We start from the raw sequence: 21,586 nt of genomic DNA on the forward strand, positions 1-21,586 counted from the left end.
CCCCGAGACCTATCCTACCATCTTCGGACGTTCCGGATCTGATTTTCCACTTATTTTGACCAAATAACGACTCCTTAAACATGTTTTGATACTTTTAAAATTATATGTCATTTTCTAACATGTTTAAAATCACTTAATCTTGTAAAATGGAAGCGGGTTAATACAATATTTCTTGGTTATGCTTTAAATAGTCGAGCTTATCGTGTGTTTAATTTGAGAACTAGGACAAGTATTAAATCTATTTACGTGGTATTTGATGATTATGCAGATTTGAAAGGTAAAACAGTTGTTTCAAGTGTTGTCCCACCTGCCACAACACCGAGCACAACAATTAACCCAACACTTACTTTGAACTTACCTGAACAACCAAAAAGTCATCAGGATAGACTCAAAATCAACAGGGTAGACCCATAAGTCACCAAGGTCGACCCAAAAGCAACTGGGTCAACCCAAAGTCATCAGGGTAGAGCCAAAATCAACAGGGTCGTCCCAAAAACTGACCAACATCAAACATTCGACCATAAAACCTTAAGTTCATCACTTCGAAATTAATCTAAAGATCAATACAATATCCATTGATTATCAAACATATTACAGACAAAAAAATATATAAACTCAGATACAAGTATATCATCTAAAAGGAGGAGGCTGCTTAAAAAAAAAAAAAAAAAAGAGACTACTAAAAAAAGAATGATATACTAAAAGAAGACATTCAAAAAACGTTTTTCTCTCCTCATTTTTCGGGTAATGATGAATCTTCTCGATTGTATCTTTATATCTCGACTCAAGTGTTAATTTTCAGTAAAAAATTGCATCACTACTTAGTTTTTTTGACAAATAAACCTATTAAAAATACAAATAAATACGTTAGAAAAATCACAAAGACAACCTGTCTTACTTAAAATTGGGTCGACCCAAGTGTGGGTCGTGTGGGTCTACCCACACTTGGGTCCCAAACATGGGTAGACCCAAGCGCTTGGGTAGACCCACGCTCGGGTCGACAAACGTGGTAGACCTAAGCGTGGGTCTACCCGCACTTGGGCCGACCCAATGGGTCAACAAGCATTAGTGTGGGTCGACTTACGCTTGTTTCTTCTCGAGTCGATCGTCGTCTTCCTTAGGAGTTTCCAAACGGTTAAAATCGCCCGAACCGAACTGGTTTTTCGGTTAACCAAATTTTCGGTTCTCCAAAAAACCAAACTGAAAACCAAACCGAATGGAACGGTTCGGTTCGGTTCGGTTCGGTTTTTAACCGAAAAAATTTTGTTTTTCATTTTGGTTTTTCAATTAACCTTTTTTTTTGGATTTGGTTTGAAAATTTTTTTTGATGAAATGATATTTGGAAAAGTGAACAACCAATTATATCGAGTCAAATATATGCAATTAACATTTAATTGCTTCGCAAAATTTATTTGGACGTAAACCGTTTGAGATTTAATTTTTTCGAACAAAGATTACATCATGACGTTTGGTTAATAATAATTTCTGAATTTATAAAAATAATATTATATATAATGTAAATATATGCATATGTATAATTTTATAAAAATTATCTTAATTAATTTTTATCTTTCTATTTGAAAAAACCATAAGTCCACATATGTTTTATGTTTATATGTTCTTTTAAGAATAGGTATACTTTGAGTTTGAGTTGTGTATTTTTTATTAATCTAAATATACTAATACTTACAAACTAAGATTTAAGTATTAATCAATTTCCTTTAACTTGGCTAAAAAGTGGAAATAATCCTAATCACTAGTCACTACAGCCGCAATTTGAATTTAGAAACATTAAAAAAACAATTGAAAAACTCATTGATTAATATTTAATACGATACAAATATAACTAGAATCCACAAACTCATATATTCATACAAATATTTTTGATTTAATGCTTCAAAAAATGTATTTGAAAATAACTGCACTGAAAACAAAAAAATTGCTAACGTTTCTTATTTCAATAATAATAATTTATGAATTTATAAAAATAATGTAATATATAATGCAAATACGTGTATATATAATATAATAAAATAACTTAATTAATTTTTAATTATTTCTATTTGAAAAATTAATATTCTTTAAAATCACTAAATCAATACATTTTTCAAGTTGAATTCACAATTAAAAATAATTAAACCAATTATGTCTTTTTTTTAAAGAACGAATTATGGCTTTTGTTCTTCCAGTTTTTCCATAAAATTAATTTTTTGAACTCACATTGATACACATATTAATTGATTAGTAAATAAATTCAAATACCAAAACCAAAACCAAAAAAAATAAAAAGAATTGATTTTTCGGTTCGGTTCGGTTCGGTTAACCGCAGAAAAAAACCGAACCGAAAATCCGAAAATCCAAAAACCAAAAATTGAACCGAATTTTCGGTTCGATTTTTGGTTCAAACTAAATTTTTGATTTCAGTTCGAATCGGGTGGTTATCCGAATCGTGAACACCTCCTAATATGAACCAACACAAACATTCGAAAAAAACATTACCATATTAGTTTCATTTAATTTGTCCGATGAAGTTTGAGTGGATGCGTCGATTGAAATGAATTTGAGAAACGATTCAGGCCGAACCAAGGATTTGGGTCGAGAATCGGCGAGAAAGGAAGACGTTTACAAGGTGGGAGGAAAAGGGGGTCGACTATGGATTTTACTCAACGAGAATGAAGATTTAGGTTTGAGTCGTCGGAATCAGAAATAGATTTAGATTTGAACAAGTGTTTTTAATAAATCTAATGGTGTACTTGTACTTAAATACAAAGACATACATATATTCACTCGTAGACGTAAAATGACTCATGGGTCCTTTTTTCAAAAAAAAAAAAAAAAAAAAAAAATAATAATAATAATAATAATAATAATAATAATAATAGTAAGTTACAATCCAATCCCTTTTCCCTTTATGACCCTTTTTTGGGCTTTATCTATGCTGCCCATGTGCTGCATCGAAAAAACATGAACCGTCGGATCCCCATTCGGGCACTCCCAAGTAGCATAACAACCCCTTTTTTTATGCAGACAGTGGGCCGCAATATTAGTTGGGAGGGGTTACCATGATCCATGAACGCCTTCAAATCCCAACTCTTTCAGTCTCCGAAGTCGCCACCAGTAGCCACCACGAAATGGTTCAATTCCAGTATCAATCGCCTCTCCGTGGAAGGATTCCACCGCCAAGTCGTCCTCATATTCGCATCCATGCTCAACTCCACCACCGCCGCTCCGGATGCCTTCACATACCCTTCCCTTCTCAAGTCTTGCACGTCCCTTAACCTCTTCAACCTCGGCCTCTCGCTCCACCAGCATCTTTTCGTTAGTGGGTTTTCCTCAGACCCCTACATTTCCTCTTCGCTGATAAATTTCTATGCAAAGTTCAAGAACGCTCAATATGCCCGAAGGGTGTTTGATATGATGCCTCAGAGAAATATAGTCCCCTGGACTGCAATCATTGGGTGTTATTCTCGTGCTGGAGATATGGGAAATGCATTTTTTTTGTATAATTCTATGCAGTATGAAGGGGTTCAACCTAGTTCGATTACTATTTTGACCATGCTCTCTGGCGTGACAGTGAGTGTTCACTTGGATATTTTGCATTCTTGCATAATAAAGAGGTGTTATACATGGGATATAGCACTGATGAATTGTATGTTGAGCGTGTACGCCAAGTGTAGAAGAGTAGAAGATGCGGAGGAGCTTTTTGAATTGTTGGACGATAAGGATGCTGTTTCTTGGAATAGCTTGATCAATGCCTATTCTATTGTTGGAAATCTTACTGGGGTTTCAAAGCTTTTCAATAGAATGAGATACGAAAATGCGGAGCCTGATGAACACACTTTTGGGGCATTGGTGTCTGCGGCTGTCAATGATGGTAGTGTTGAAGTGGGAAAAATCATGCATGGACAGGTTTTGACTTCCGGTTTTGGAATGAATAAACAGTTACAAACATCTCTCGTAGTTATGTATTCAAGATGTGGACAGTTGGACGATGCGACGCAAATATTTAAAAGCGCAGGTGATAAAGATGCGGTATCTTGGACTGCAATGATATCTGGACTTGCACAGAATGATTCTGCAGACAAGGCATTGCAAGTATTTCGGCAAATGCTGGTTTTGAAGGTTATGCCATCTACTGCAACCATGGCTTGCGTTCTTGCATCCTGCGGGCAATTGGGGTCTGTCAAACTTGGAACTTCAATTCACTGCTACATACTTAGGCAGCGAATGGTGGTAGATATTTCAACCCAAAATTCTCTTGTTAGTATGTATGCAAAATGTGGCCATTTGGAGCAGAGTTTAGCTGTTTTTCGCTTGATGGAAGAAAGAGATAAAGTTTCTTGGAATGCCATTGTTGCTGGTTACGCGCAGAGTGGATATTTAACTACAGCCTTGTATTTATTCGATGAGATGAGGCTAGTTAACGAACAACCTGATTCTGTCACAGTAATCTCCCTTCTTCAATCATGTGCTTCTTTGGGAGCATGCCATCAAGGAAAGTGGATTCACAACTTTGTTGTTAGAAGTTCTCTTGGACCATGCATCAGGATAGGTACAGCCTTGGTTGATATGTATGCTAAATGCGGTGAGTTGGATTCTGCCAGAAAGTGCTTTGAAAGTATGCCACAGCACGATACAATTTCGTGGAGCACTATTATTGCAGGATATGGTACTCATGGCAAAGGGGAGACTGCTTTGGAGATGTACTCCAAATTTCTGAAGAACAAGCTCGTACCGAATGATGTCATTTTCTTATCTGTCTTATACGCATGTAGTCATAATGGACTTGTGGACCATGGAATGAGCTTGTTTGAGTCAATGAAAAATGAGCATAATGTTAAACCAAAGCTTGAACACTGTGCATGCATAGTTGATCTCCTTTGCCGAGCTGGTAGGATTCAAGATTCATATAACTTCTACAAGAAGATGTTCCCAGAACCAGTTAGTGATGTTCTGGGCATAATACTTGATTCCTGTCGAAGAAATGGTGAAATAGAGATTGGGGCCATCATCGCCAAAGAAATATCGGAATTGGAGCCTGTAGATGCTGGTAAATATGTGCAACTAGCTCACAGCTTTGCTTCAATGGCTAAATGGGATGGTGTTGGGGAATCTTGGGCTCAAATGAGATCTCTTGGTCTGAGAAAGGTACCCGGTTGGAGTTCTATTGAAATGCAAGGATCGATCACCCCCTTTTTCAACCACCATAGTTCACATCCTCAATATGCAAACATAGTTTCCTTATTGCGGAAATTGACTAATGACATGACGGAACCGGTGTTGAGTTCAGAATGTGAAGATGTTATTGTCTTTGACCCCGAGGTGCTCGGAAAATGAGATTTGTTTGGTTTACCCGTGGGCTATGCGATTTAAACGTGAATCCATTGAAGCATGAGCCGGGTTGCTTTAAACAACCTCCATATCAACTTGTCACAATTTAGGTGTAACAAACCTTTCTAAATTGAATCGATCGTTGAGAAAATAGAAAATTTCGATTTGCAAAGCATACCTCAATTCTTTGAAGTGAAAGATGCAAAATGTGTGAAGTTCAAATCAAAAGGAGACCACGGTCGTTTCTTTTTCTTTTCACTTTTTGACCGCGATCACAACCATTTCTTAATCAATAAATATGTAAATCTAAATCACGTGGAATTCAAGTTGTTTGAGTTCACATCCATCAGCTTCAGATATTGATGGATGTGTACCATGCCTAATGAAGCCATCAATATACATCTTCTAAAATGACTGTTCTGAGTCGAATGTTGGAAAAACCCCAAGCAATTCTTAGCCTAGCATCTTATACCAAAATTGCATTTTCTCACACTTCATCTTCTATTTCACAGAATCACTTTCTCAGAGGCCACGCTAGTTAGTACCATGTACAAACATAAGATGAGTTATCAGGGACAATCCAACGAGGAAGTGCTGCTTGTTTTACTTGGTTCTGGCGTATTTCTCCGAGACTGGCGTTTCGTAGGCACTAGAACACTTGCAGCTAACTTCCCATCTTCTATATCATCATAATCTTCAACACCCTCGTCATTTTTAAAAGCTGGGTGAACATAAGCATTTCGCAGATAGGCTTTTAAATTTAGGTTCGGTTCTCGTGCTCGTTCTAAAGTATCTTTCATCATTGCTTCCTAAAATCCACAGGAAAAGGCAAGAACCGGTTATGAGCTTGATATTATTCAAGGAGACGAGATTGGTGAGAGTGAAAAGAACCTGTAAAGGATAGAAGACAAAAGCCGGCTCATAACGGGCTTTGCAGTATCTTTGAAATGAGATGGTCAACACAGGAAGTGCAATTAAGAATGGAGTGGATTGAGCGGCTCCTTTTGTGCTTAGCAATCCCATTAGAATTAGCTGGGAGAAGACCAGAGCTGATATTATGCGTCCATGGACATCTGGCCAAAAGGCTGCAGCGCTTTCGTACTGTTGGTTGTACACATTTATGATCTGCAACACGAAAAATGACCATGAAACGACCTGATATAAATGCTTAATATATTAGTATTAGTGTCCCCTCCTCCTTTGGTGTGGCTGCATTACAATATTGAATCATTCCCACAATCAAGAAAATTTTGAAGCAATTAGAGAAGCGAGATTCAATTCTACCTGATGGCGGAACACGACATAAGCCAGCACAAAGAAAACCAATATGAATGGAAGCAGAACTGGTGTCACAACAGCATAAACAAGGCCTAGTAGAAAATATAATTGTATCTGAGGTTCCCCAGTATTAAAGCCAATGCTCCCTGGATCCATTGCCTCCTCTCTATCCTTGTCAGTCTTCACCAAGAAAGAGTTCTTTAAATGAAAGAATATCAGAGGTTTCAATCTCAAGATTTCTCCCGCTACACCAGCCCATCCATCTATCATTGAATAAGTGATGAAGAAAGTGGCTTTCATGGGAATTGCAGCACCAATAGTTTTAGGAATCCTGCAATAAGAACCGCATCGCACACTTAGTTGAGTAAAGGGTTGGAGTATTCAGAAAACCATCATGGCGATGCATGTTTAAGTAATTTACTCGTTGGCAGACTGATGAAGAAAAGTATTGAGTTGTTGAAAAGCTGTTCCTGCTATTACGCTCACAAGGAAAACATTCACAAAGTTGAAGGTATAATATCTCAATGCTGATCTTCTCTCCAGGGATGAAATGGACAGAAATCCCTCAAATTTGGACATGATCATCAATATGGATGGCAGCACAATAAGGAAAATCTTCAGAACAATCCCAGGTAAAAAACCCTGGATGAAAGACTTGATAAAATGTCTGGCACAAATAGTAACTTAGTAAGAAAAACCAACAAAGAAGCACCAGAAGAAATAACCATCTTCACAATAATAACAGAGACTGCAAAAACACTTGTGAATACCTAGCGATAAACATGATACTAAGACTTGATAAAATGGCAGACATAGTGTTTTAGTAAGAAAAACCAACAAAGAAGAACTAGAAGGAATATCATCTACAATAATAGATTGAGGCTGACGAGTGACGACAAGGATAATGGAAAAGATAATATTGTAAATTTTTTCTAGAATGAAACTAAGGCCAATTTGTCACTTATGGAAAATCTTTTCAGCAAATTGTTAAATTTATAGGAAAACCCCAGTTGTTCATCATTCTGTGTAGCCCTTTCAAATGTCAATCTTAATTCAACAGGATGTCAGAATTTCTAAAGACACAAAATGAGAAGACCACAGAGGTAAGAATTTGTCAAAAACAAATAAAGAGAAAGCAAACAACCATTAAAAACTATCATATACTGCATTTATATTCTCTTAAAAATGCACACTCACAGTTCAATAACCCGCTTGAGAAATGGTGCCCTTTTCTCTATACCCTCAATATTCGCAAGAGATTGCACAATGGTAATAGGGATCATGAAAAAGAATGTTAGGAAGAAAAATGCAACAGAAGCAATAAGCCTCCTAACAGTCAGTGAAACATAGGGTATTGCCAGGTTATTCCAGTAGACATCACGTGGCTCCGAAGCCCACTCGGTTAACCACACAGTTGGATTTCTTGATTGCTGTGTTTGAGCACAAACAGCAGCACCCCAACGAGTTTTGAAGGAGACAAACGCAGCTGGCATAATGCAATCAGGATCAGTTTTCACCCTCAGCCGTTCTTCATCTATCTGCATAAATATGAATGCTATGTTTAGATAATAAATAAAGAAATAGCAATCCTTCACTAAGTTTCAGGGACAGCAAGAGGCAAAGAGACATCCGTGACTGCAGTGGAAATATATTAGAACAGTTATATCCAGCAAATAGGAAATATATTAGAACAGTTATATCCAGCAAATATATGTAGCATAAACTCAACATAAAAACTTAACAATAATGGAAATTAAGATGAACTTTTAGATGATTGAACATTTTCTTCTGTTTGTAAATGGGTCTTATTTTGTAGTATCACCGGACATGGCAGAAAAAGTGCCCAAACTATATTTTCTAATAAAATGTGTGTCAGAATCCAACAAAAGTAAAATCGGTGAATAGCCATTTGTTTTAATTGCAAGACTCTCTATAAGTAAATGTGTATTGGAAAAGCCTATTAAATCTAAAGAAATTTTGAGTGGTTCTACTTACTTCTTTTGAGAGTCTCTGAATTTCAGATGTCTGATGATCAATTGCATCCACTTTCTCTCCCCAAAAGCCAAGGAAACCAGTCTGTAATTTTGAGTAGTTACTTTATTCATTGCACTTCTAAACCAATGACTCACTATAATTAACTTGAAGTTGCACTAATATGGAACATGGGATTGTTCATAACAATGGATACAAGATCAACACTTAAAGAAAGTTGAAATATATAGTAATACCTTTGTCATTGGGCGTTGTGATTGATTTCTTGAATACTTTAACTGGTAATAGTCGAGCCAATTTTCCTTGCTTTTTTTCTCCTCGATCAGTTTAGCAAGTTTATTGGCATTAATGACAACCTGCACAAATTGTCTAAACTAAGAACGATGCTACAGCAACAAAAACCAATGCTTGATGTACAATGTCTACCATACGCTTATACTACACAAAGCTTTGTCCTGAGAAGCATCAAAACAGAAGCAATAAGTGGAACGAACATCACAGGTTGATAAGAAAATATATTAATAGGTTACACGCAAATAAGAACTTTTTTGTTGATAAAAAAGAGAGGCAGGTGTTGCCATGATGGTACACACAACGATAGAAACTTTGAGAACATTATTGGTTTTTACAATACCGTGATATGAAAAGTAAAGCAAACATGACCGACGGCTATAAAAAACATGCAATTGGCTAGATATTGGGATTACATGAGGCACACGGCCACTTTCTTTAAGACTATTTAATTCCTTCGATTCCATTTCCCTTTACCTATATTTATTTGCTCACGGTAATATTTAACTCAGTCCTTGTTTTCAAAATCACATCTTCATTCACATAAATGTATAAGCTTTAGCTTATGGATGCTTACATGCCACTACATAATAGTAAAATAAAATAAAGAGTCTTCAGATATGCTACAATGTCATCTTAGAGCAGCTGAGTGAAAAAAATTTATTGCCCTTTTTCTTTTCTAAACTATCGGAATTTTCTTGAAAATACATGAAACTGAACTGGTCCAAGAACATTGGAAACGACACGGTTTACAATGAAATTATTTTACTAAAGTAAAAGAAACCAGATCATACTGACTACGATCTATACACAGTTGGCAATTTTAGGAAGACTAGAAAACTGCACGTGCAACGCACGTGACACATTATAATAACTTTATTAATTGTTTGCTTAGCTTTTTTAATTAAGTGTTATATATTTTACTATCAATTTTAAACATTGGTTATAATGATTTGATCTCTAATTAGTTATTGAAGTGAGAACATTATGTCTTTAATTTTTTCTCTTTACGATCGATTTGTGGTATCTAATCGATGCTTTTATGTTTTACACCTTGGATTTAATTTATTTTTTTAATTAATGACTTTAAAACAATAACATATGTTATATATTTGTCGAGAAATGTAAAAAAATACATTGATTTTTTATAAACCGTAAGACTGAGCGTTTGCATTTTATTAAAAGCTATATATAGTTGATATATAATTGTGCAATTCAAATATTTTAATATGTGTAACAGTTCAAACACTACATTTTGATTGTTTTACATAGCAAAGAGATAATTATTGTACCCAATAATCTCCTTCCCAATAATTATGCTCGCAATCAATGTGAATCGAAGTCATGAACTTCACTTTGATACATATTGTATGGTCGAATGCTTATTGCATTTTCAATAATTATAGTCATTGGTAACAATACTAATCCAATATTTTAAACTATGTTGTATCTCAAACATCATGTTTTTATTGTTCTTCTCAGTATGAATAGTTATTGCACTTCAACAAAAGTAATATCTGTTAAATAAAAATTTTACTTCTATTGATTTGTAAGTTAAAACAGTAATTTATTTGAAAGTTAAAACAATAATTTATTTGAAAGAAAATAATTTTTTTTAGTTCCATTAACACATCACATTTTACTTTTTAGTCAATTGATTTGTCAAATTTAAGTTTTAATACACTAACTTTTAATTTTGACTATTTTTAATCCAATTGTTGACGTGACATCTAATAAGTCAAAATTTTTTTAAGTTGCATCATTATTATAATGCCCATGTCAGTATTTTTCGATGCAAAATAAAGCATTTTCCAGTGTCACCACAACAATTAGGTATAAATAGATTAAAATAAAATTTAGTATACAAAAAACAAATTTTGAAAACTTAGTGACCAAAACCTAAAATTTAAGAAGTTAGTGAAAAATAATAATAATTTTTTAATTTAAAAGTTTTAGTTGAAGATAAAATTTGATCTTCTATGAATAAAGTGTATATAAATCATATATATTTTTTACGTCTGATAAAACATGATGTCTATATGACTTGCTTTGATTTTCAAATTTTTTGCTCATGCATAATACATTCACAAGTTTGTGTATATTTTCTAGCGTATTGAATAACTTTGTTTCGTTAGCTTTGAAAATCAAATTTAATATACATTGAATAATATTTAGCATATAAAATAATTAATGTCCTAACAAAAATACAATACAAAATAAATTTTTCTAACATAAACTCTTATGTTAAAGTATTAACAAATTTATGCCAAAAAATTAATTTAGTCGTACAATTATTTATTTAATTAATGATAAACATAATTGTTTCATAATTTTGTCATAATCTTATTTTAAAATCAAAAATATTAATATGTAAATGTCTCTTTTTTTTACCTTTTTCTGAAAAATCATATACATATAATATGCAATAATCAAGGTAAACTTTTTTTATTTCTTCAAATCTTGTAATATTTTTTTTCAGTGAACTATCATAGTTAGATTACATAGTCATCACCATTAGTTTTATAATATTAGTCCTACAATCTAGAATACCAAAATTTTAGTTAGATTACTAAATTCAAAAAAAAAAATAAACGAATTAAAACAAATTGATTGGATAAAATATGAGAATATCTTTCATTTATATGTGAAATATAGTCTCAATTATTTATGATCTGATTTACTTGTCTTGAACCAGATGACTAAATTAATGATTCTATTCATTTTTTTCGCAAAACTATAATGACCGAAATATTATGTTAAAAAGTTTAGAAGACTAAAACATAGCGATGGTGATAAAGGTTGAAAGTAAGTTTTAAAATTAATATATATTTTTTAGATTAAAATAGCTTTCAATTAATAAAACTTTACTTTAGAACATGAATTAAATATTAATAATTAATTCACATAAATAAATAAATAAATAAATAGACATAAATTAAATACTCATTGAAAAAACTACAAAATGACATAAAATAACCTTGAAAATGACAAAAAATTAGTCATTAAATGAAATAAAATAAATACAAAACTGTAAATTCATAACTAAATAACCACTTTTATATAAATAAATATTATATTATAATGTAGTTCAAACATCAACAAGAAAGTTGGTTATAATTATATATTTTTAAATTTGTACAAAAAAATATCAGTGTTGATTACAATTTTAGTTCAACACTAAAATATTTTTAATCCCAAAATTTTTTTAAAGGATTACATAGTTAGTTATCACCATTATTTTTTTAGTCCCCCTTCTTAAAAAAATGGAATTCCAAATATTTTTGTTAGCTTACCAAATGCAAAAAATAAACTAATTGATTGAATAAAAGAGGATAATACATTTCTAATACAAGTGAAATAAAATCTCGATTTATGATATGATTTTATTTATTTTTAACAAGTCGATAAAAGTTAATAACTCGATTGAAATTTTTTGTTTTCTAAAAGTTTAATACTAAATTATGTTAAAAATTTAAAAGACTAAAAACATAGCAATGAAGATAAAACTTGAAAGTAAGGTAAAAAAATTAATAAATTTTTTAGATTTATAGACAAATTAAAAATATTGCTTTCAATTGATAAAATTTTCTTTTCGAACATGAATTAAATATTAGCAATTAATTTTATTTACAATAAATACATAGATATATATATACAAATTAAATACTCATTGAACAAAACTATACAATGAATAAAAAACTTCAAAAACCTTAAAAATGACAAAACTAATTATTAAATTCATAAATAAAGTGCTACTTTTACCTTCGATTCGATAAAAAGTATAAATATTGTTGATTACACTTTTAGTTTATCACTGAAATATTTTTGGTCCTTAAAGTTTTCTAAGATATTACTTAGTTAGGCATCATTGTTAATTTTATAGTTATTCTTCCTAAAAACAGGAATACAAGAAATTTTAGTTAAATTACCAAATTCCAAAAAAATAAACGAATTGATTGAATAAAGTATGAGATACGTTTCCTATATAAGTAAAATACAATATCGATTTATGATTATGATATGATTCTACTTGTTTTGAATCAAATAATTAAAATTAATGATTTGATTTAATTTGTTATTTGTTTAAAAGTTTAATAATCAAAATATTATGTTAGAAGAATAAAGACTAAAAGCATAGCGTTGAAGATAAATGTTGAAAATAATTTCACATAATAAATAAATTTCTTTGATGTAGAGAAAAAAAAAATTTAATATAGCTTTCAATTAATAAAACTTTAATTTTAGGACATAGTTTTTAGGACATGAATTAGAATAAATAAATAGTGACATGCAAATTAAATATGCATTGAATAAATTTATAGAATGACCTCAAAAACCTCAAAAAGTTTTGGAAATGACAAAAAAATTAACTATTAAATGAATTAAAATGATGATAAAAATGTAAATTAACAACTAAACTTTAATTTTAGGACATGAATTAAATATTAACAATTAATTTTACCTAGAATAAATAAATAGTGACAAATTAAATATACATTGAATAAATCTATAGAATGACATAAAAAACCTCAAAAAGTCTTGGAAATAACAAAAAATTAATCATTAAATGAATTGTAATGAGGATAAAAATGTAAGTTCACAACTAAAGTGACACTTATATATATATAATAGATAGATTAAAATGATGATAAAAATGTAAATTAACAACTAAACTTTAATTTTAGGACATGAATTAAATATTAACAATCAATTTTACCTAGAATAAATAAATAGTGACAAATTAAATATGCATTGAATAAATCTATAGAATGACATAAAAAACCTCAAAAAGTTTTGGAAATAACAAAAAATTAATTATTAAATGAATTGTAATGAGAATAAAAATGTAAATTCACAACTAAAGTGACACTTTTATATATATAATAGAATAATAGATGAGAACCTGATGAGTCAGATAATGATTTGGATGGTTGACCAAGAAAAAATGCTCCACAGATTCCGACACCGATTCATCAAGATCAGGAGGCACATTTCTAACCAGAACCTGTGAAAAATTAAGCTTCACCACTGAAAGAGGAAAACAGAGTTGGCCAGTGATACCAAATTTAAGACATCAGCAGCCACCATAGATATGCATCTTAACTCAAGCAAATACTTAGGTATGTAATCAATTGAAGTTATCAATGGAGACAGAAAGTTGGACAACCCGGTATGTCCTAAATGAAAGTTGTCGCCAAGAAATATAGAGAAGCACACACATCATATTACACAATCACCAAACAAAATGTTGAACTAGCCAGAAAAGTTAAAAGTATTTCTTGTAAGGATTATTATAATCACATTGCCAGAAAAGAAAAGGGAATTATTCTAGTACATTAATATACTCAAAAGTACGAGGGTTTTTGCTAACCTCTTTTCTTGGAGAGAATAGGAAGAATTTCAAGAACATAGACATTATCAATTTGTGGGTTAAATAAGACCCATTTTCTTATCTTATTGGTTTTATAAAAAAAAATTCCCCAACAAACTAATTTTTATCAGGATATTGCCTTGTACCGTGAATTGATCAGGACGACGTCTTTCAGAAGCAAGAAAGTGCAAGCGCATTGTTGCAACGGCTGCGTACTCCTTTTTTAGAGTGTAGCATGTCCAAAATGTAAAGGCATAGGCCATCACAATATGAGTCCAAAACCTATTAGAGGAACATGAAGTATAAATCATACGTCATTCACACATCTGTAAACTAAAAAATGCCATTCTTTGTATGAAATATTCGGGATAACACAAAACACCAAGAAATCATGAAGTAATCGACATAGAGGATAATGCAAATCATCGCAAAAATCCACAAAAGAGGAAAAACCTCTTAACCTTTTTGAACCATATGGAATGTTTGAAATAGAAAGCTTGTCGATATCACTGTACTCTAGCTTGTCCGTTGCTTCAGATATAGCCAAGGTGTTGTTCGTCCAGTTTACTGGCACTAGGATAGCCCAAGCTAGCAATGCCACGGGAACAAAAATTTTTAGTCTGCATGAAAATCAGCACAAAATCAGTATGCAATTAAGAACGACAACTAAGAATGTTGTTTCCTAGTTTTTCTATCCAACACCGCGGATATAGACATAGACAGATGCAATGTGAGAAAAAAAATCACATATGTAGAAAGTTAATATTCAGTAAAAAGATACAGAACTACGTAAATTGTCAGATAGTTTGCAGTGCTTGAGTCATATGTTATGTTATCAAAAGTATGATAAGCTTTTTATATAGTTTTGATGTGTTTTGGAGATATACAGGAATCCAAATTCTATTACTAACTCCAGTTCCTATCTTTCTGCTTTTCAAAATTAAACAAAATCGAAGGAGTAGATGATTACCAACTTTGTCCGAGTGCATTTATCCCCCATTAGAGTAACATATTTTAATTTTTAAACATTCAACAAAATCCAACCAGCAAATGAATTCCAACTGCGACCAAATGCATATATCCAATCAAGACCACTTAAAAGGAATTGAAAACCATCAACAGGATGATGCTTACTAGGAATCAACCAGAGAACTTCTTGATTCATGATTAACTAACTCAATTTTATTTGCTCCAGACAATGGAATAAAATTGTTCCAAGTGAGCTTAACTTGTATATGAAAAAATATGAGACCCAAGTGAATATTAGTACTAAGGTAAAGAATATTGAATTATCATGCCTACCCCAGCAAGTAAATTCTTAAATAGACAGCTGAATCCAGCCCGGCATGATCAATGAGCTCTGGCTCTGGCATTCTCAGAGCATCTGGCACCCAATTCAAAAACCTAACATATGATCGCCAGTCCAAATTAACGAATTTGCTCACATAAGCGCCTGAATGCACGGGACTGCTTCTCAAACCCTTGAGGTACCATTTGGGAAAATATACTCTGTCATTAAATGGCTGCAGCCGAAGGATGGCAAATGCCACGAGGAAAACCAAAGCAGAAAGTATATTTATGCCTGCTGCAACCCCTATGTCTCCAAAAGTAGCCATCCCTTGCCTCTAGTATTAAGCAAACTTCCTGCTATAAATAGAAAATATATCCATAAATATCGCTATACATACTAAGCATGATTTCTATGGCATGAATAGTGATATTTATGTAAAGTATCCATAGTAATAATTCACATAAAATGTAAACAGCCTGAAAATATGAAAGCATATTAAAATTACAATTAGTGCAATTGCAAAGTAGTTAATTGAAGGAAAACAATAAACAATGAAATTAAGCATCCTGAACTACTAATATCAGTTATAAACCATAGCTTTAAAAATAAATCTCAGTTCATTCTCTTTACAAGTTTTCTCAACCAAAAACCACATTGACCGAATTCTCGATCTTCACCATTAACGGCATATCACAATTTGGACAGTAAAATTTATTGAATACGCACAAAAAACTTCATCATGTGCAACATATGTATGCAATAATCATTCTGCACCACTTACAAAACACAAGACCATACAAGATTCTTGTCAGAAAGATAAAATTATATCTTCAGAAAAAAACAAAAGAAAGTTAAAAATGATTGATCCTTATATTTGTCCAGTTATGTTAAAAAATCCCCCAGAAAAAAATCCCACTTCAAGAAAATTAATAAAAAGGATCACGCAACAAATTTCTATACCTACGCCAAGAAGTAAAACAACCGCTATTTTGTCTCCCCTTCTCACAGAAAGTGACAAACTATCATCAAAGCATCCCGAGAAAACAAAAGGTCGCTATAATAAAGTACATAATACGCAGAAAAAGTACCGAAGGGAAACTTACCGACGCGAAATCAATTCCCTCGTTCGAGTCCTAATCAAATCGTACCAACTCCCAAAACCGAAACGAAGAACAAAACGATCGAGAAGATTAAACCGAAAGGTCCCCGATGGAACAACACTAAATACAAGAAATCCTTCACTGTTGAATCAAAACCCAAAAAACACCCGCATGTACATTCAATGCACGTAGTCCCACTCAGGTATGAGCAACCAAAAAAAAAGGGCGGGACCGATGTATCCGAATATATAATGAATACAACATGTACCAGGAAAGTTGATAAACAGGCGCGATTTTCTTGCTATATTTTATTTGGAGAAATTGAATGATTGCAAGAATTAAAGGGGTAAAGTTTCGATTTTGTGACAGATCTCGTCAAGAATCTACTGCAATTGACTGATAATGATTGAATTTGGGAGAGGCCGATTAAAGAATTACAGTAAATTATCACTAAATAAATAATGGGGTATTAATATATTATTCACGATGATGATCTGTAAAGCACGATTCGGCTGGATGTTAAGCGCCACGTGTTGCTCCTAACGGCTAGTTTTTCGCAGATGGTCTCCATCTGTCCGACGTCACGCGCCTTATGTGGCGCGTGATAGTTCGGGGGATTTGAATATGTAAGGAATGAAAACCGAAAGGGAACAATCCATGTGTCTGCATGATATATATTATTATATAATTAATTATTTAGAAGAACACTATTGTTGGATATGGAGTCAGATGGGGCAGGTTAAGTATGGGTTCTCTTTGATTCCCTTCTTTAATGATCTTTTAGGTACGATGTTATCCAGTTGTAATTCTAACAGTCATGTTATTTTCGGGTACTATTCGAGTCAAGCCGTTGATAAAACTATCGTCTAGACCTATCGATTTCGGTGTATTTAGAGTTATAAAATCCAAATATAAACGCTTTTGAACCTCACAACTTTAACTCCAACTTCAACTTCAACTTCAACTTCAAATATACCGTAGTCATAGTCCATTTGATGGGAGTCCGAGTTTCCATCAATTGTGTGGTCAGCTTTCTCGATTATCTGGAAGCTATGAAGAAATGTGTTGAATTTTTTTACTTTGGTCGGTGTGTTCTTGATTAGTGATGCTTAGATAGTATAATATAATATAATTAAATTAAATTAATATATAAATAGATGGTTGGTTTTACCTAAAAGGAGAGATTTTGGTCATGCTGTTTCATTTATTTATTACTTTATATTATTTTTATTCCATTAAAGGACGGAATATGAAACACCTGTTGAACTTTCAGGTTGGCCGGAGATTATTATTTATATAATAAATTTATTTATTACACTATATATTCTTTTATCTTATGCATTCGTGTCTGGGTGAGTTGAACTTATTGACCTTTCCTTTTTTTTTTCTGTTTTTTTTTTTTTAATTTGACCTTTCCAATTCGAGACACTCATGCTTTTGATTGATACCATGGGTTAAGAAGTATGTGGTGATAATCAAAAGTTTTAATAAGGATATTATGATACGATCTCAACTCTTATGTTATGTTCGTTAGATTAATGGACTCGACTCATATATATAATGAAAGTAATAATTTTTGTTGAAATAAGTTTCAGAATATGATATTTGTCCCGAGCGTATATTCACTGTTCTTAGGAAATATTGCCCACACTACGTTGCTGTCGAAATAATGACAATTTTCCTCCAAGATACTCGAGCAAGAACATAATTTATAAACAGCAAATATATAAATTCCCCCAAAACAAATAGAGAATGAATTTTGATTGATATGAAAACGAATCAAATGAAATGGAATTGTTATATCTTTCATCTCAGACCATGGACTGATATTTATAATATATACACAACATTTGAGAAAGGATGTGATTTTTCAAGCAGATATCATTTGGAACAGACATCTTTTCAGTTCATAAGGTTGCACCACTTCGTTCTGATTTATAAATAATGATATAATATTACTAACTATTTTCAACCATTTGATATAAAAATAATATTTTTTTTATAATTATTACGTCATATCAATTTTCAAGTTCTACGAACATGGAAAGAAAAACAATCCGAAGCTATCTTGAAATCCCTGATTATGCATGCTGGTAGCTATAAAAAGTCAATTTTTCAAAAATAAAATAAATAAAACGGAGATATAATATTATATAGTTATATGCCGTTTTGGTTTTCAAAAAATGAAAACTAATAAAATATTACATAGTTGAAAAAGAATATCAGGCCTTGGCTAATTTTAAGCCACAAAATAAAACACAAAACTAAAACCAAAGAAAAAGATGAGAAATATGATAGGTGCAGCAACATCCATGGAGTCATCCTCCTTCCTTCCCCAAATCTCTCAGCACACATTTTTCCCACAAAAACCCTGCAAATCGAGGAATACTACCACTACTTCACATTCCACACGTATCAAATGCCAAAAGATGTATGTTCCTGGTAAGTGAGTTCTAATATAACATATGGTGTAAATTAATTAACCTATGCTTAATTATTATTGAGATATTATAATATAATATGGAGTGAGATTTAATTTTGTGATTATATTGCAGGATTTGGGGAAGCATCCCCGGAGTCCAAAGCAGCGAAACACCTCCATGACTTTTTCACATACATTGCTGTTAGAATTGTTAATGCACAACTTGAGGTGATCTCTTATATAAATATAACTTTTTTCCTAGAATTTAATTTAATATAGACGTATTAAAACAGGAATCTTATAATATCGCATAAATGATAAAACCCGCATGTTTATGCTTCTAAGGTAGTGTTTGAGGTAGCTTCTAAGAAGAACTTCTCAGCTTTTCAGTTAACAAAAATTTGAAACTTTGTAAAATTTTGTTAACGAAAAGCTGAGAAGAGCTTCCTTCCTAGAAGCTCTCCCAAACACTACCTAAATATACGATGAAATCATATTAGTAAAAATGCGATTTCATTTACCTATTATATTAGATTATCTTCTATTCTTCTTGGCATGAAGTGTTTTTGACATTTGCAATTTTTTGATGTAGTAAAACTGTAAAACCATTAAATAAATAAAATTAATTAAATTTAAATATCAAGAAATTAAAGAATGACGGACTTATATAACTCGTCGGATATTTTATGCTACACCGAGAGAAATACTCTCGCTTTGTGTTTTTTCTCAAGATATTCCCATGAACATTATGCTGAAAAAAAAAAACATGGGGACCTTTATCAGTATTTTTTTTCTGTTTTTTTAGCGTGATCTTCACGTGAACATTCGGAGAAAAATTGGAGAGTATTTCTCCAGGTTTAGCATAGAATCTCTGCTATCTCGCTTACGAATGAAAAAGAATTCACTTTTGTGTGACTACAATTAATCTTTTGCTCGATTTGTTTTGCGATATGGCTAAGTAAAAGCATCACTTTATGTAAAAGCATGTGTATAATGTATGCAATATGTATGCTCTAATTTCTTGCATACAAAACACATATAAAGTGAGTTTGATTAATAGTTGGTTGACAGAGCAGAGCTACAACTTTGAGGCGCATGCAGAACTGCAAGAGTTTCTTGAAAAACACCCTCTGAATGATGGGGATAAGTTCTGTGCTGATTTGATGAGGGAATCATCCAGCCACAAAGCCTTAGGTATATATGAATCTTGATAACTCAAAAATTTGTATGCTACACTAGAAAAGCAAGACCAAGTATTCAGCTGTTTGATCATAAAACCAACCCGAACACCGTCGATCCAGGTGATCGTTTTTCCTGCCAACCTGATCCCGGCTGTTTACACTCCTAAATGTCTTTAAAATGCTCAAATGTTGAATAATGTTGAGTGTTGTTTATCTTTAGATGTTAAATGTTTCTTTTTCTTTTTTTGCCTTTTTGGGGTGGAACCAAAACTTGTAAAATTTACCTGTGGTGAGACTACATATACTCTCTGCATGCAGCTCTGCGCATTTTAGAGGTCAGTTTTCTCCATTGAATCATATGATCTTCTTACCTTTTGCACTCCTGAATCATATGAAACACGTACCTTAACCTTAACCTTAACAATGAAAGGTTCGATCCGCGTATTGCAAGAACGATTTCGAATGGGACAACTTGAAGCGCCTGGCATCTGAGGTTCACACACATTAATTTACTCTTTCTTTGTCCACACCAACTCTTCTGGTCTAATACTACATATTCATTACTATTGGCAATAACAGATGGTGGAGGCACGTAATACTAGATTGATGAGGGATTATGTGTCCGAAACTATTCTTCCTACGGAGAACGACAGCTAGCTACGAGTTCGTGCTGTGACACCATTCTGCTGAGGTGATCTGGTTATATGTGTAAATTTTGTAACTCATTCATCAAAAGTAAATATGCTTTCAAGCCCAATTATCCAATATCAGTGGATGACATTACAAATAGTTTTAAATTTAATCACACATTTGTGGACTGGTGCTGCCTGGTGAAGCTACTACCCCAACATCCATCTTTTCTATTCACAAGATTCAAGCTTAATACAGATTTTGGGAAACATATATTGCCAAGACTGTTCAATGTTGTTTGGAATTATTGGTAAGTTTGAATTGACATTCTCTATGGGTCAGTTTGGATGCAGAAACTGAAAGCATAAAAAAAACATTTAAATAAGTTCAATTTTTTTAAGTGATTTTATTTAAAAAAGCATAAGTGATTTTGGTGTTTGGATAAATGTTGAAAAAAAATATTTATATTTGAATTTTTAAATATAGTTAGAAGCAAAAACCCAAAAAGTTAGAAATTCTAGCTTTTTTAAAATTACTTTTGTAACCAAACACAACAATTTTAAGAAAAGTACTTTTGTTTAAAAAAAAAAAAAAGTGATTTTACCTCCCAACTTCTCAAAGCAAACGGACTCTATATTAAGGTTTTATGAACTAGATTTAACTATAGAAGTGGTATTGAAAAGTTCACTTGAATGTTCT

General features: G+C 32.3%; 3 protein-coding genes across 4 annotated transcripts; 2 read left to right on the plus strand and 1 right to left on the minus strand.

Annotated features, from left to right (window-relative positions):
- Positions 1-3,061: 3,061 nt before the first annotated feature.
- LOC140883534 (pentatricopeptide repeat-containing protein At4g04370) lies at positions 3,062-5,484 on the plus strand. Its single transcript, XM_073290045.1, has one exon. It carries the CDS (start codon positions 3,070-3,072, stop codon positions 5,335-5,337), a length of 2,268 nt encoding a protein of 755 aa, XP_073146146.1. The 5' UTR covers positions 3,062-3,069; the 3' UTR covers positions 5,338-5,484.
- Positions 5,485-5,643: 159 nt separating this feature from the next.
- Positions 5,644-17,106, minus strand: LOC140879846 (calcium permeable stress-gated cation channel 1-like). 2 transcript variants are annotated; one of them, XM_073283772.1, is made up of 12 exons: positions 16,658-17,106; positions 15,566-15,907; positions 14,725-14,883; positions 14,410-14,545; positions 13,796-13,897; positions 8,838-8,957; positions 8,605-8,685; positions 7,807-8,147; positions 7,031-7,276; positions 6,616-6,940; positions 6,223-6,456; positions 5,644-6,140 (listed from the first exon to the last, which is right to left on the minus strand). In XM_073283772.1, the coding sequence occupies exons 2-12, from the start codon at positions 15,877-15,879 to the stop codon at positions 5,901-5,903; spliced, it is 2,298 nt and encodes a 765-aa protein (XP_073139873.1). In that variant the 5' UTR covers positions 15,880-15,907; positions 16,658-17,106; the 3' UTR covers positions 5,644-5,900. The 2 variants fall into 2 exon arrangements, with proteins under 2 accessions (XP_073139873.1, XP_073139874.1); XM_073283773.1 differs by having other exon boundaries at positions 15,566-15,910.
- A 1,818-nt stretch (positions 17,107-18,924) lies between these two features.
- LOC140884215 (chaperonin-like RBCX protein 1, chloroplastic) lies at positions 18,925-21,075 on the plus strand. Its single transcript, XM_073290896.1, has 6 exons — positions 18,925-19,096; positions 19,210-19,304; positions 20,153-20,270; positions 20,576-20,592; positions 20,688-20,750; positions 20,837-21,075. Exons 1-6 carry the CDS (start codon positions 18,937-18,939, stop codon positions 20,912-20,914), a joined length of 531 nt encoding a protein of 176 aa, XP_073146997.1. The 5' UTR covers positions 18,925-18,936; the 3' UTR covers positions 20,915-21,075.
- Positions 21,076-21,586: the final 511 nt, after the last annotated feature.

The sequence above is a fragment of the Henckelia pumila genome, chromosome 2 (genome assembly GCF_033568475.1).
Source record: "Henckelia pumila isolate YLH828 chromosome 2, ASM3356847v2, whole genome shotgun sequence".
Taxonomy (NCBI): Eukaryota; Viridiplantae; Streptophyta; class Magnoliopsida; order Lamiales; family Gesneriaceae; genus Henckelia; species Henckelia pumila.

What these genes read in the sequence shown, in the direction of transcription:
- LOC140883534 (XM_073290045.1), top strand. Translation starts at nt 3,070, where the DNA reads ATGAACGCCTTCAAATCCCAACTCTTTCAGTCTCCGAAGTCGCCACCA.
- LOC140879846 (XM_073283772.1), bottom strand. Translation starts at nt 15,879, where the DNA reads ATGGCTACTTTTGGAGACATAGGGGTTGCAGCAGGCATAAATATACTT. An exon ending in TTAAGAATTTACTTGCTGGG is followed by an intron (nt 14,884 to 15,565) that starts GTAGGCATGATA and finishes ATTTTCATGCAG; the next exon opens with ACTAAAAATTTTTGTTCCCG. An exon ending in CTTCATCAGTCTGCCAACGA is followed by an intron (nt 6,941 to 7,030) that starts GTAAATTACTTA and finishes TTCTTATTGCAG; the next exon opens with GATTCCTAAAACTATTGGTG.
- LOC140884215 (XM_073290896.1), top strand. Translation starts at nt 18,937, where the DNA reads ATGAGAAATATGATAGGTGCAGCAACATCCATGGAGTCATCCTCCTTC. An exon ending in CCAAAAGATGTATGTTCCTG is followed by an intron (nt 19,097 to 19,209) that starts GTAAGTGAGTTC and finishes ATTATATTGCAG; the next exon opens with GATTTGGGGAAGCATCCCCG. An exon ending in TTGTTAATGCACAACTTGAG is followed by an intron (nt 19,305 to 20,152) that starts GTGATCTCTTAT and finishes TTGACAGAGCAG; the next exon opens with AGCTACAACTTTGAGGCGCA.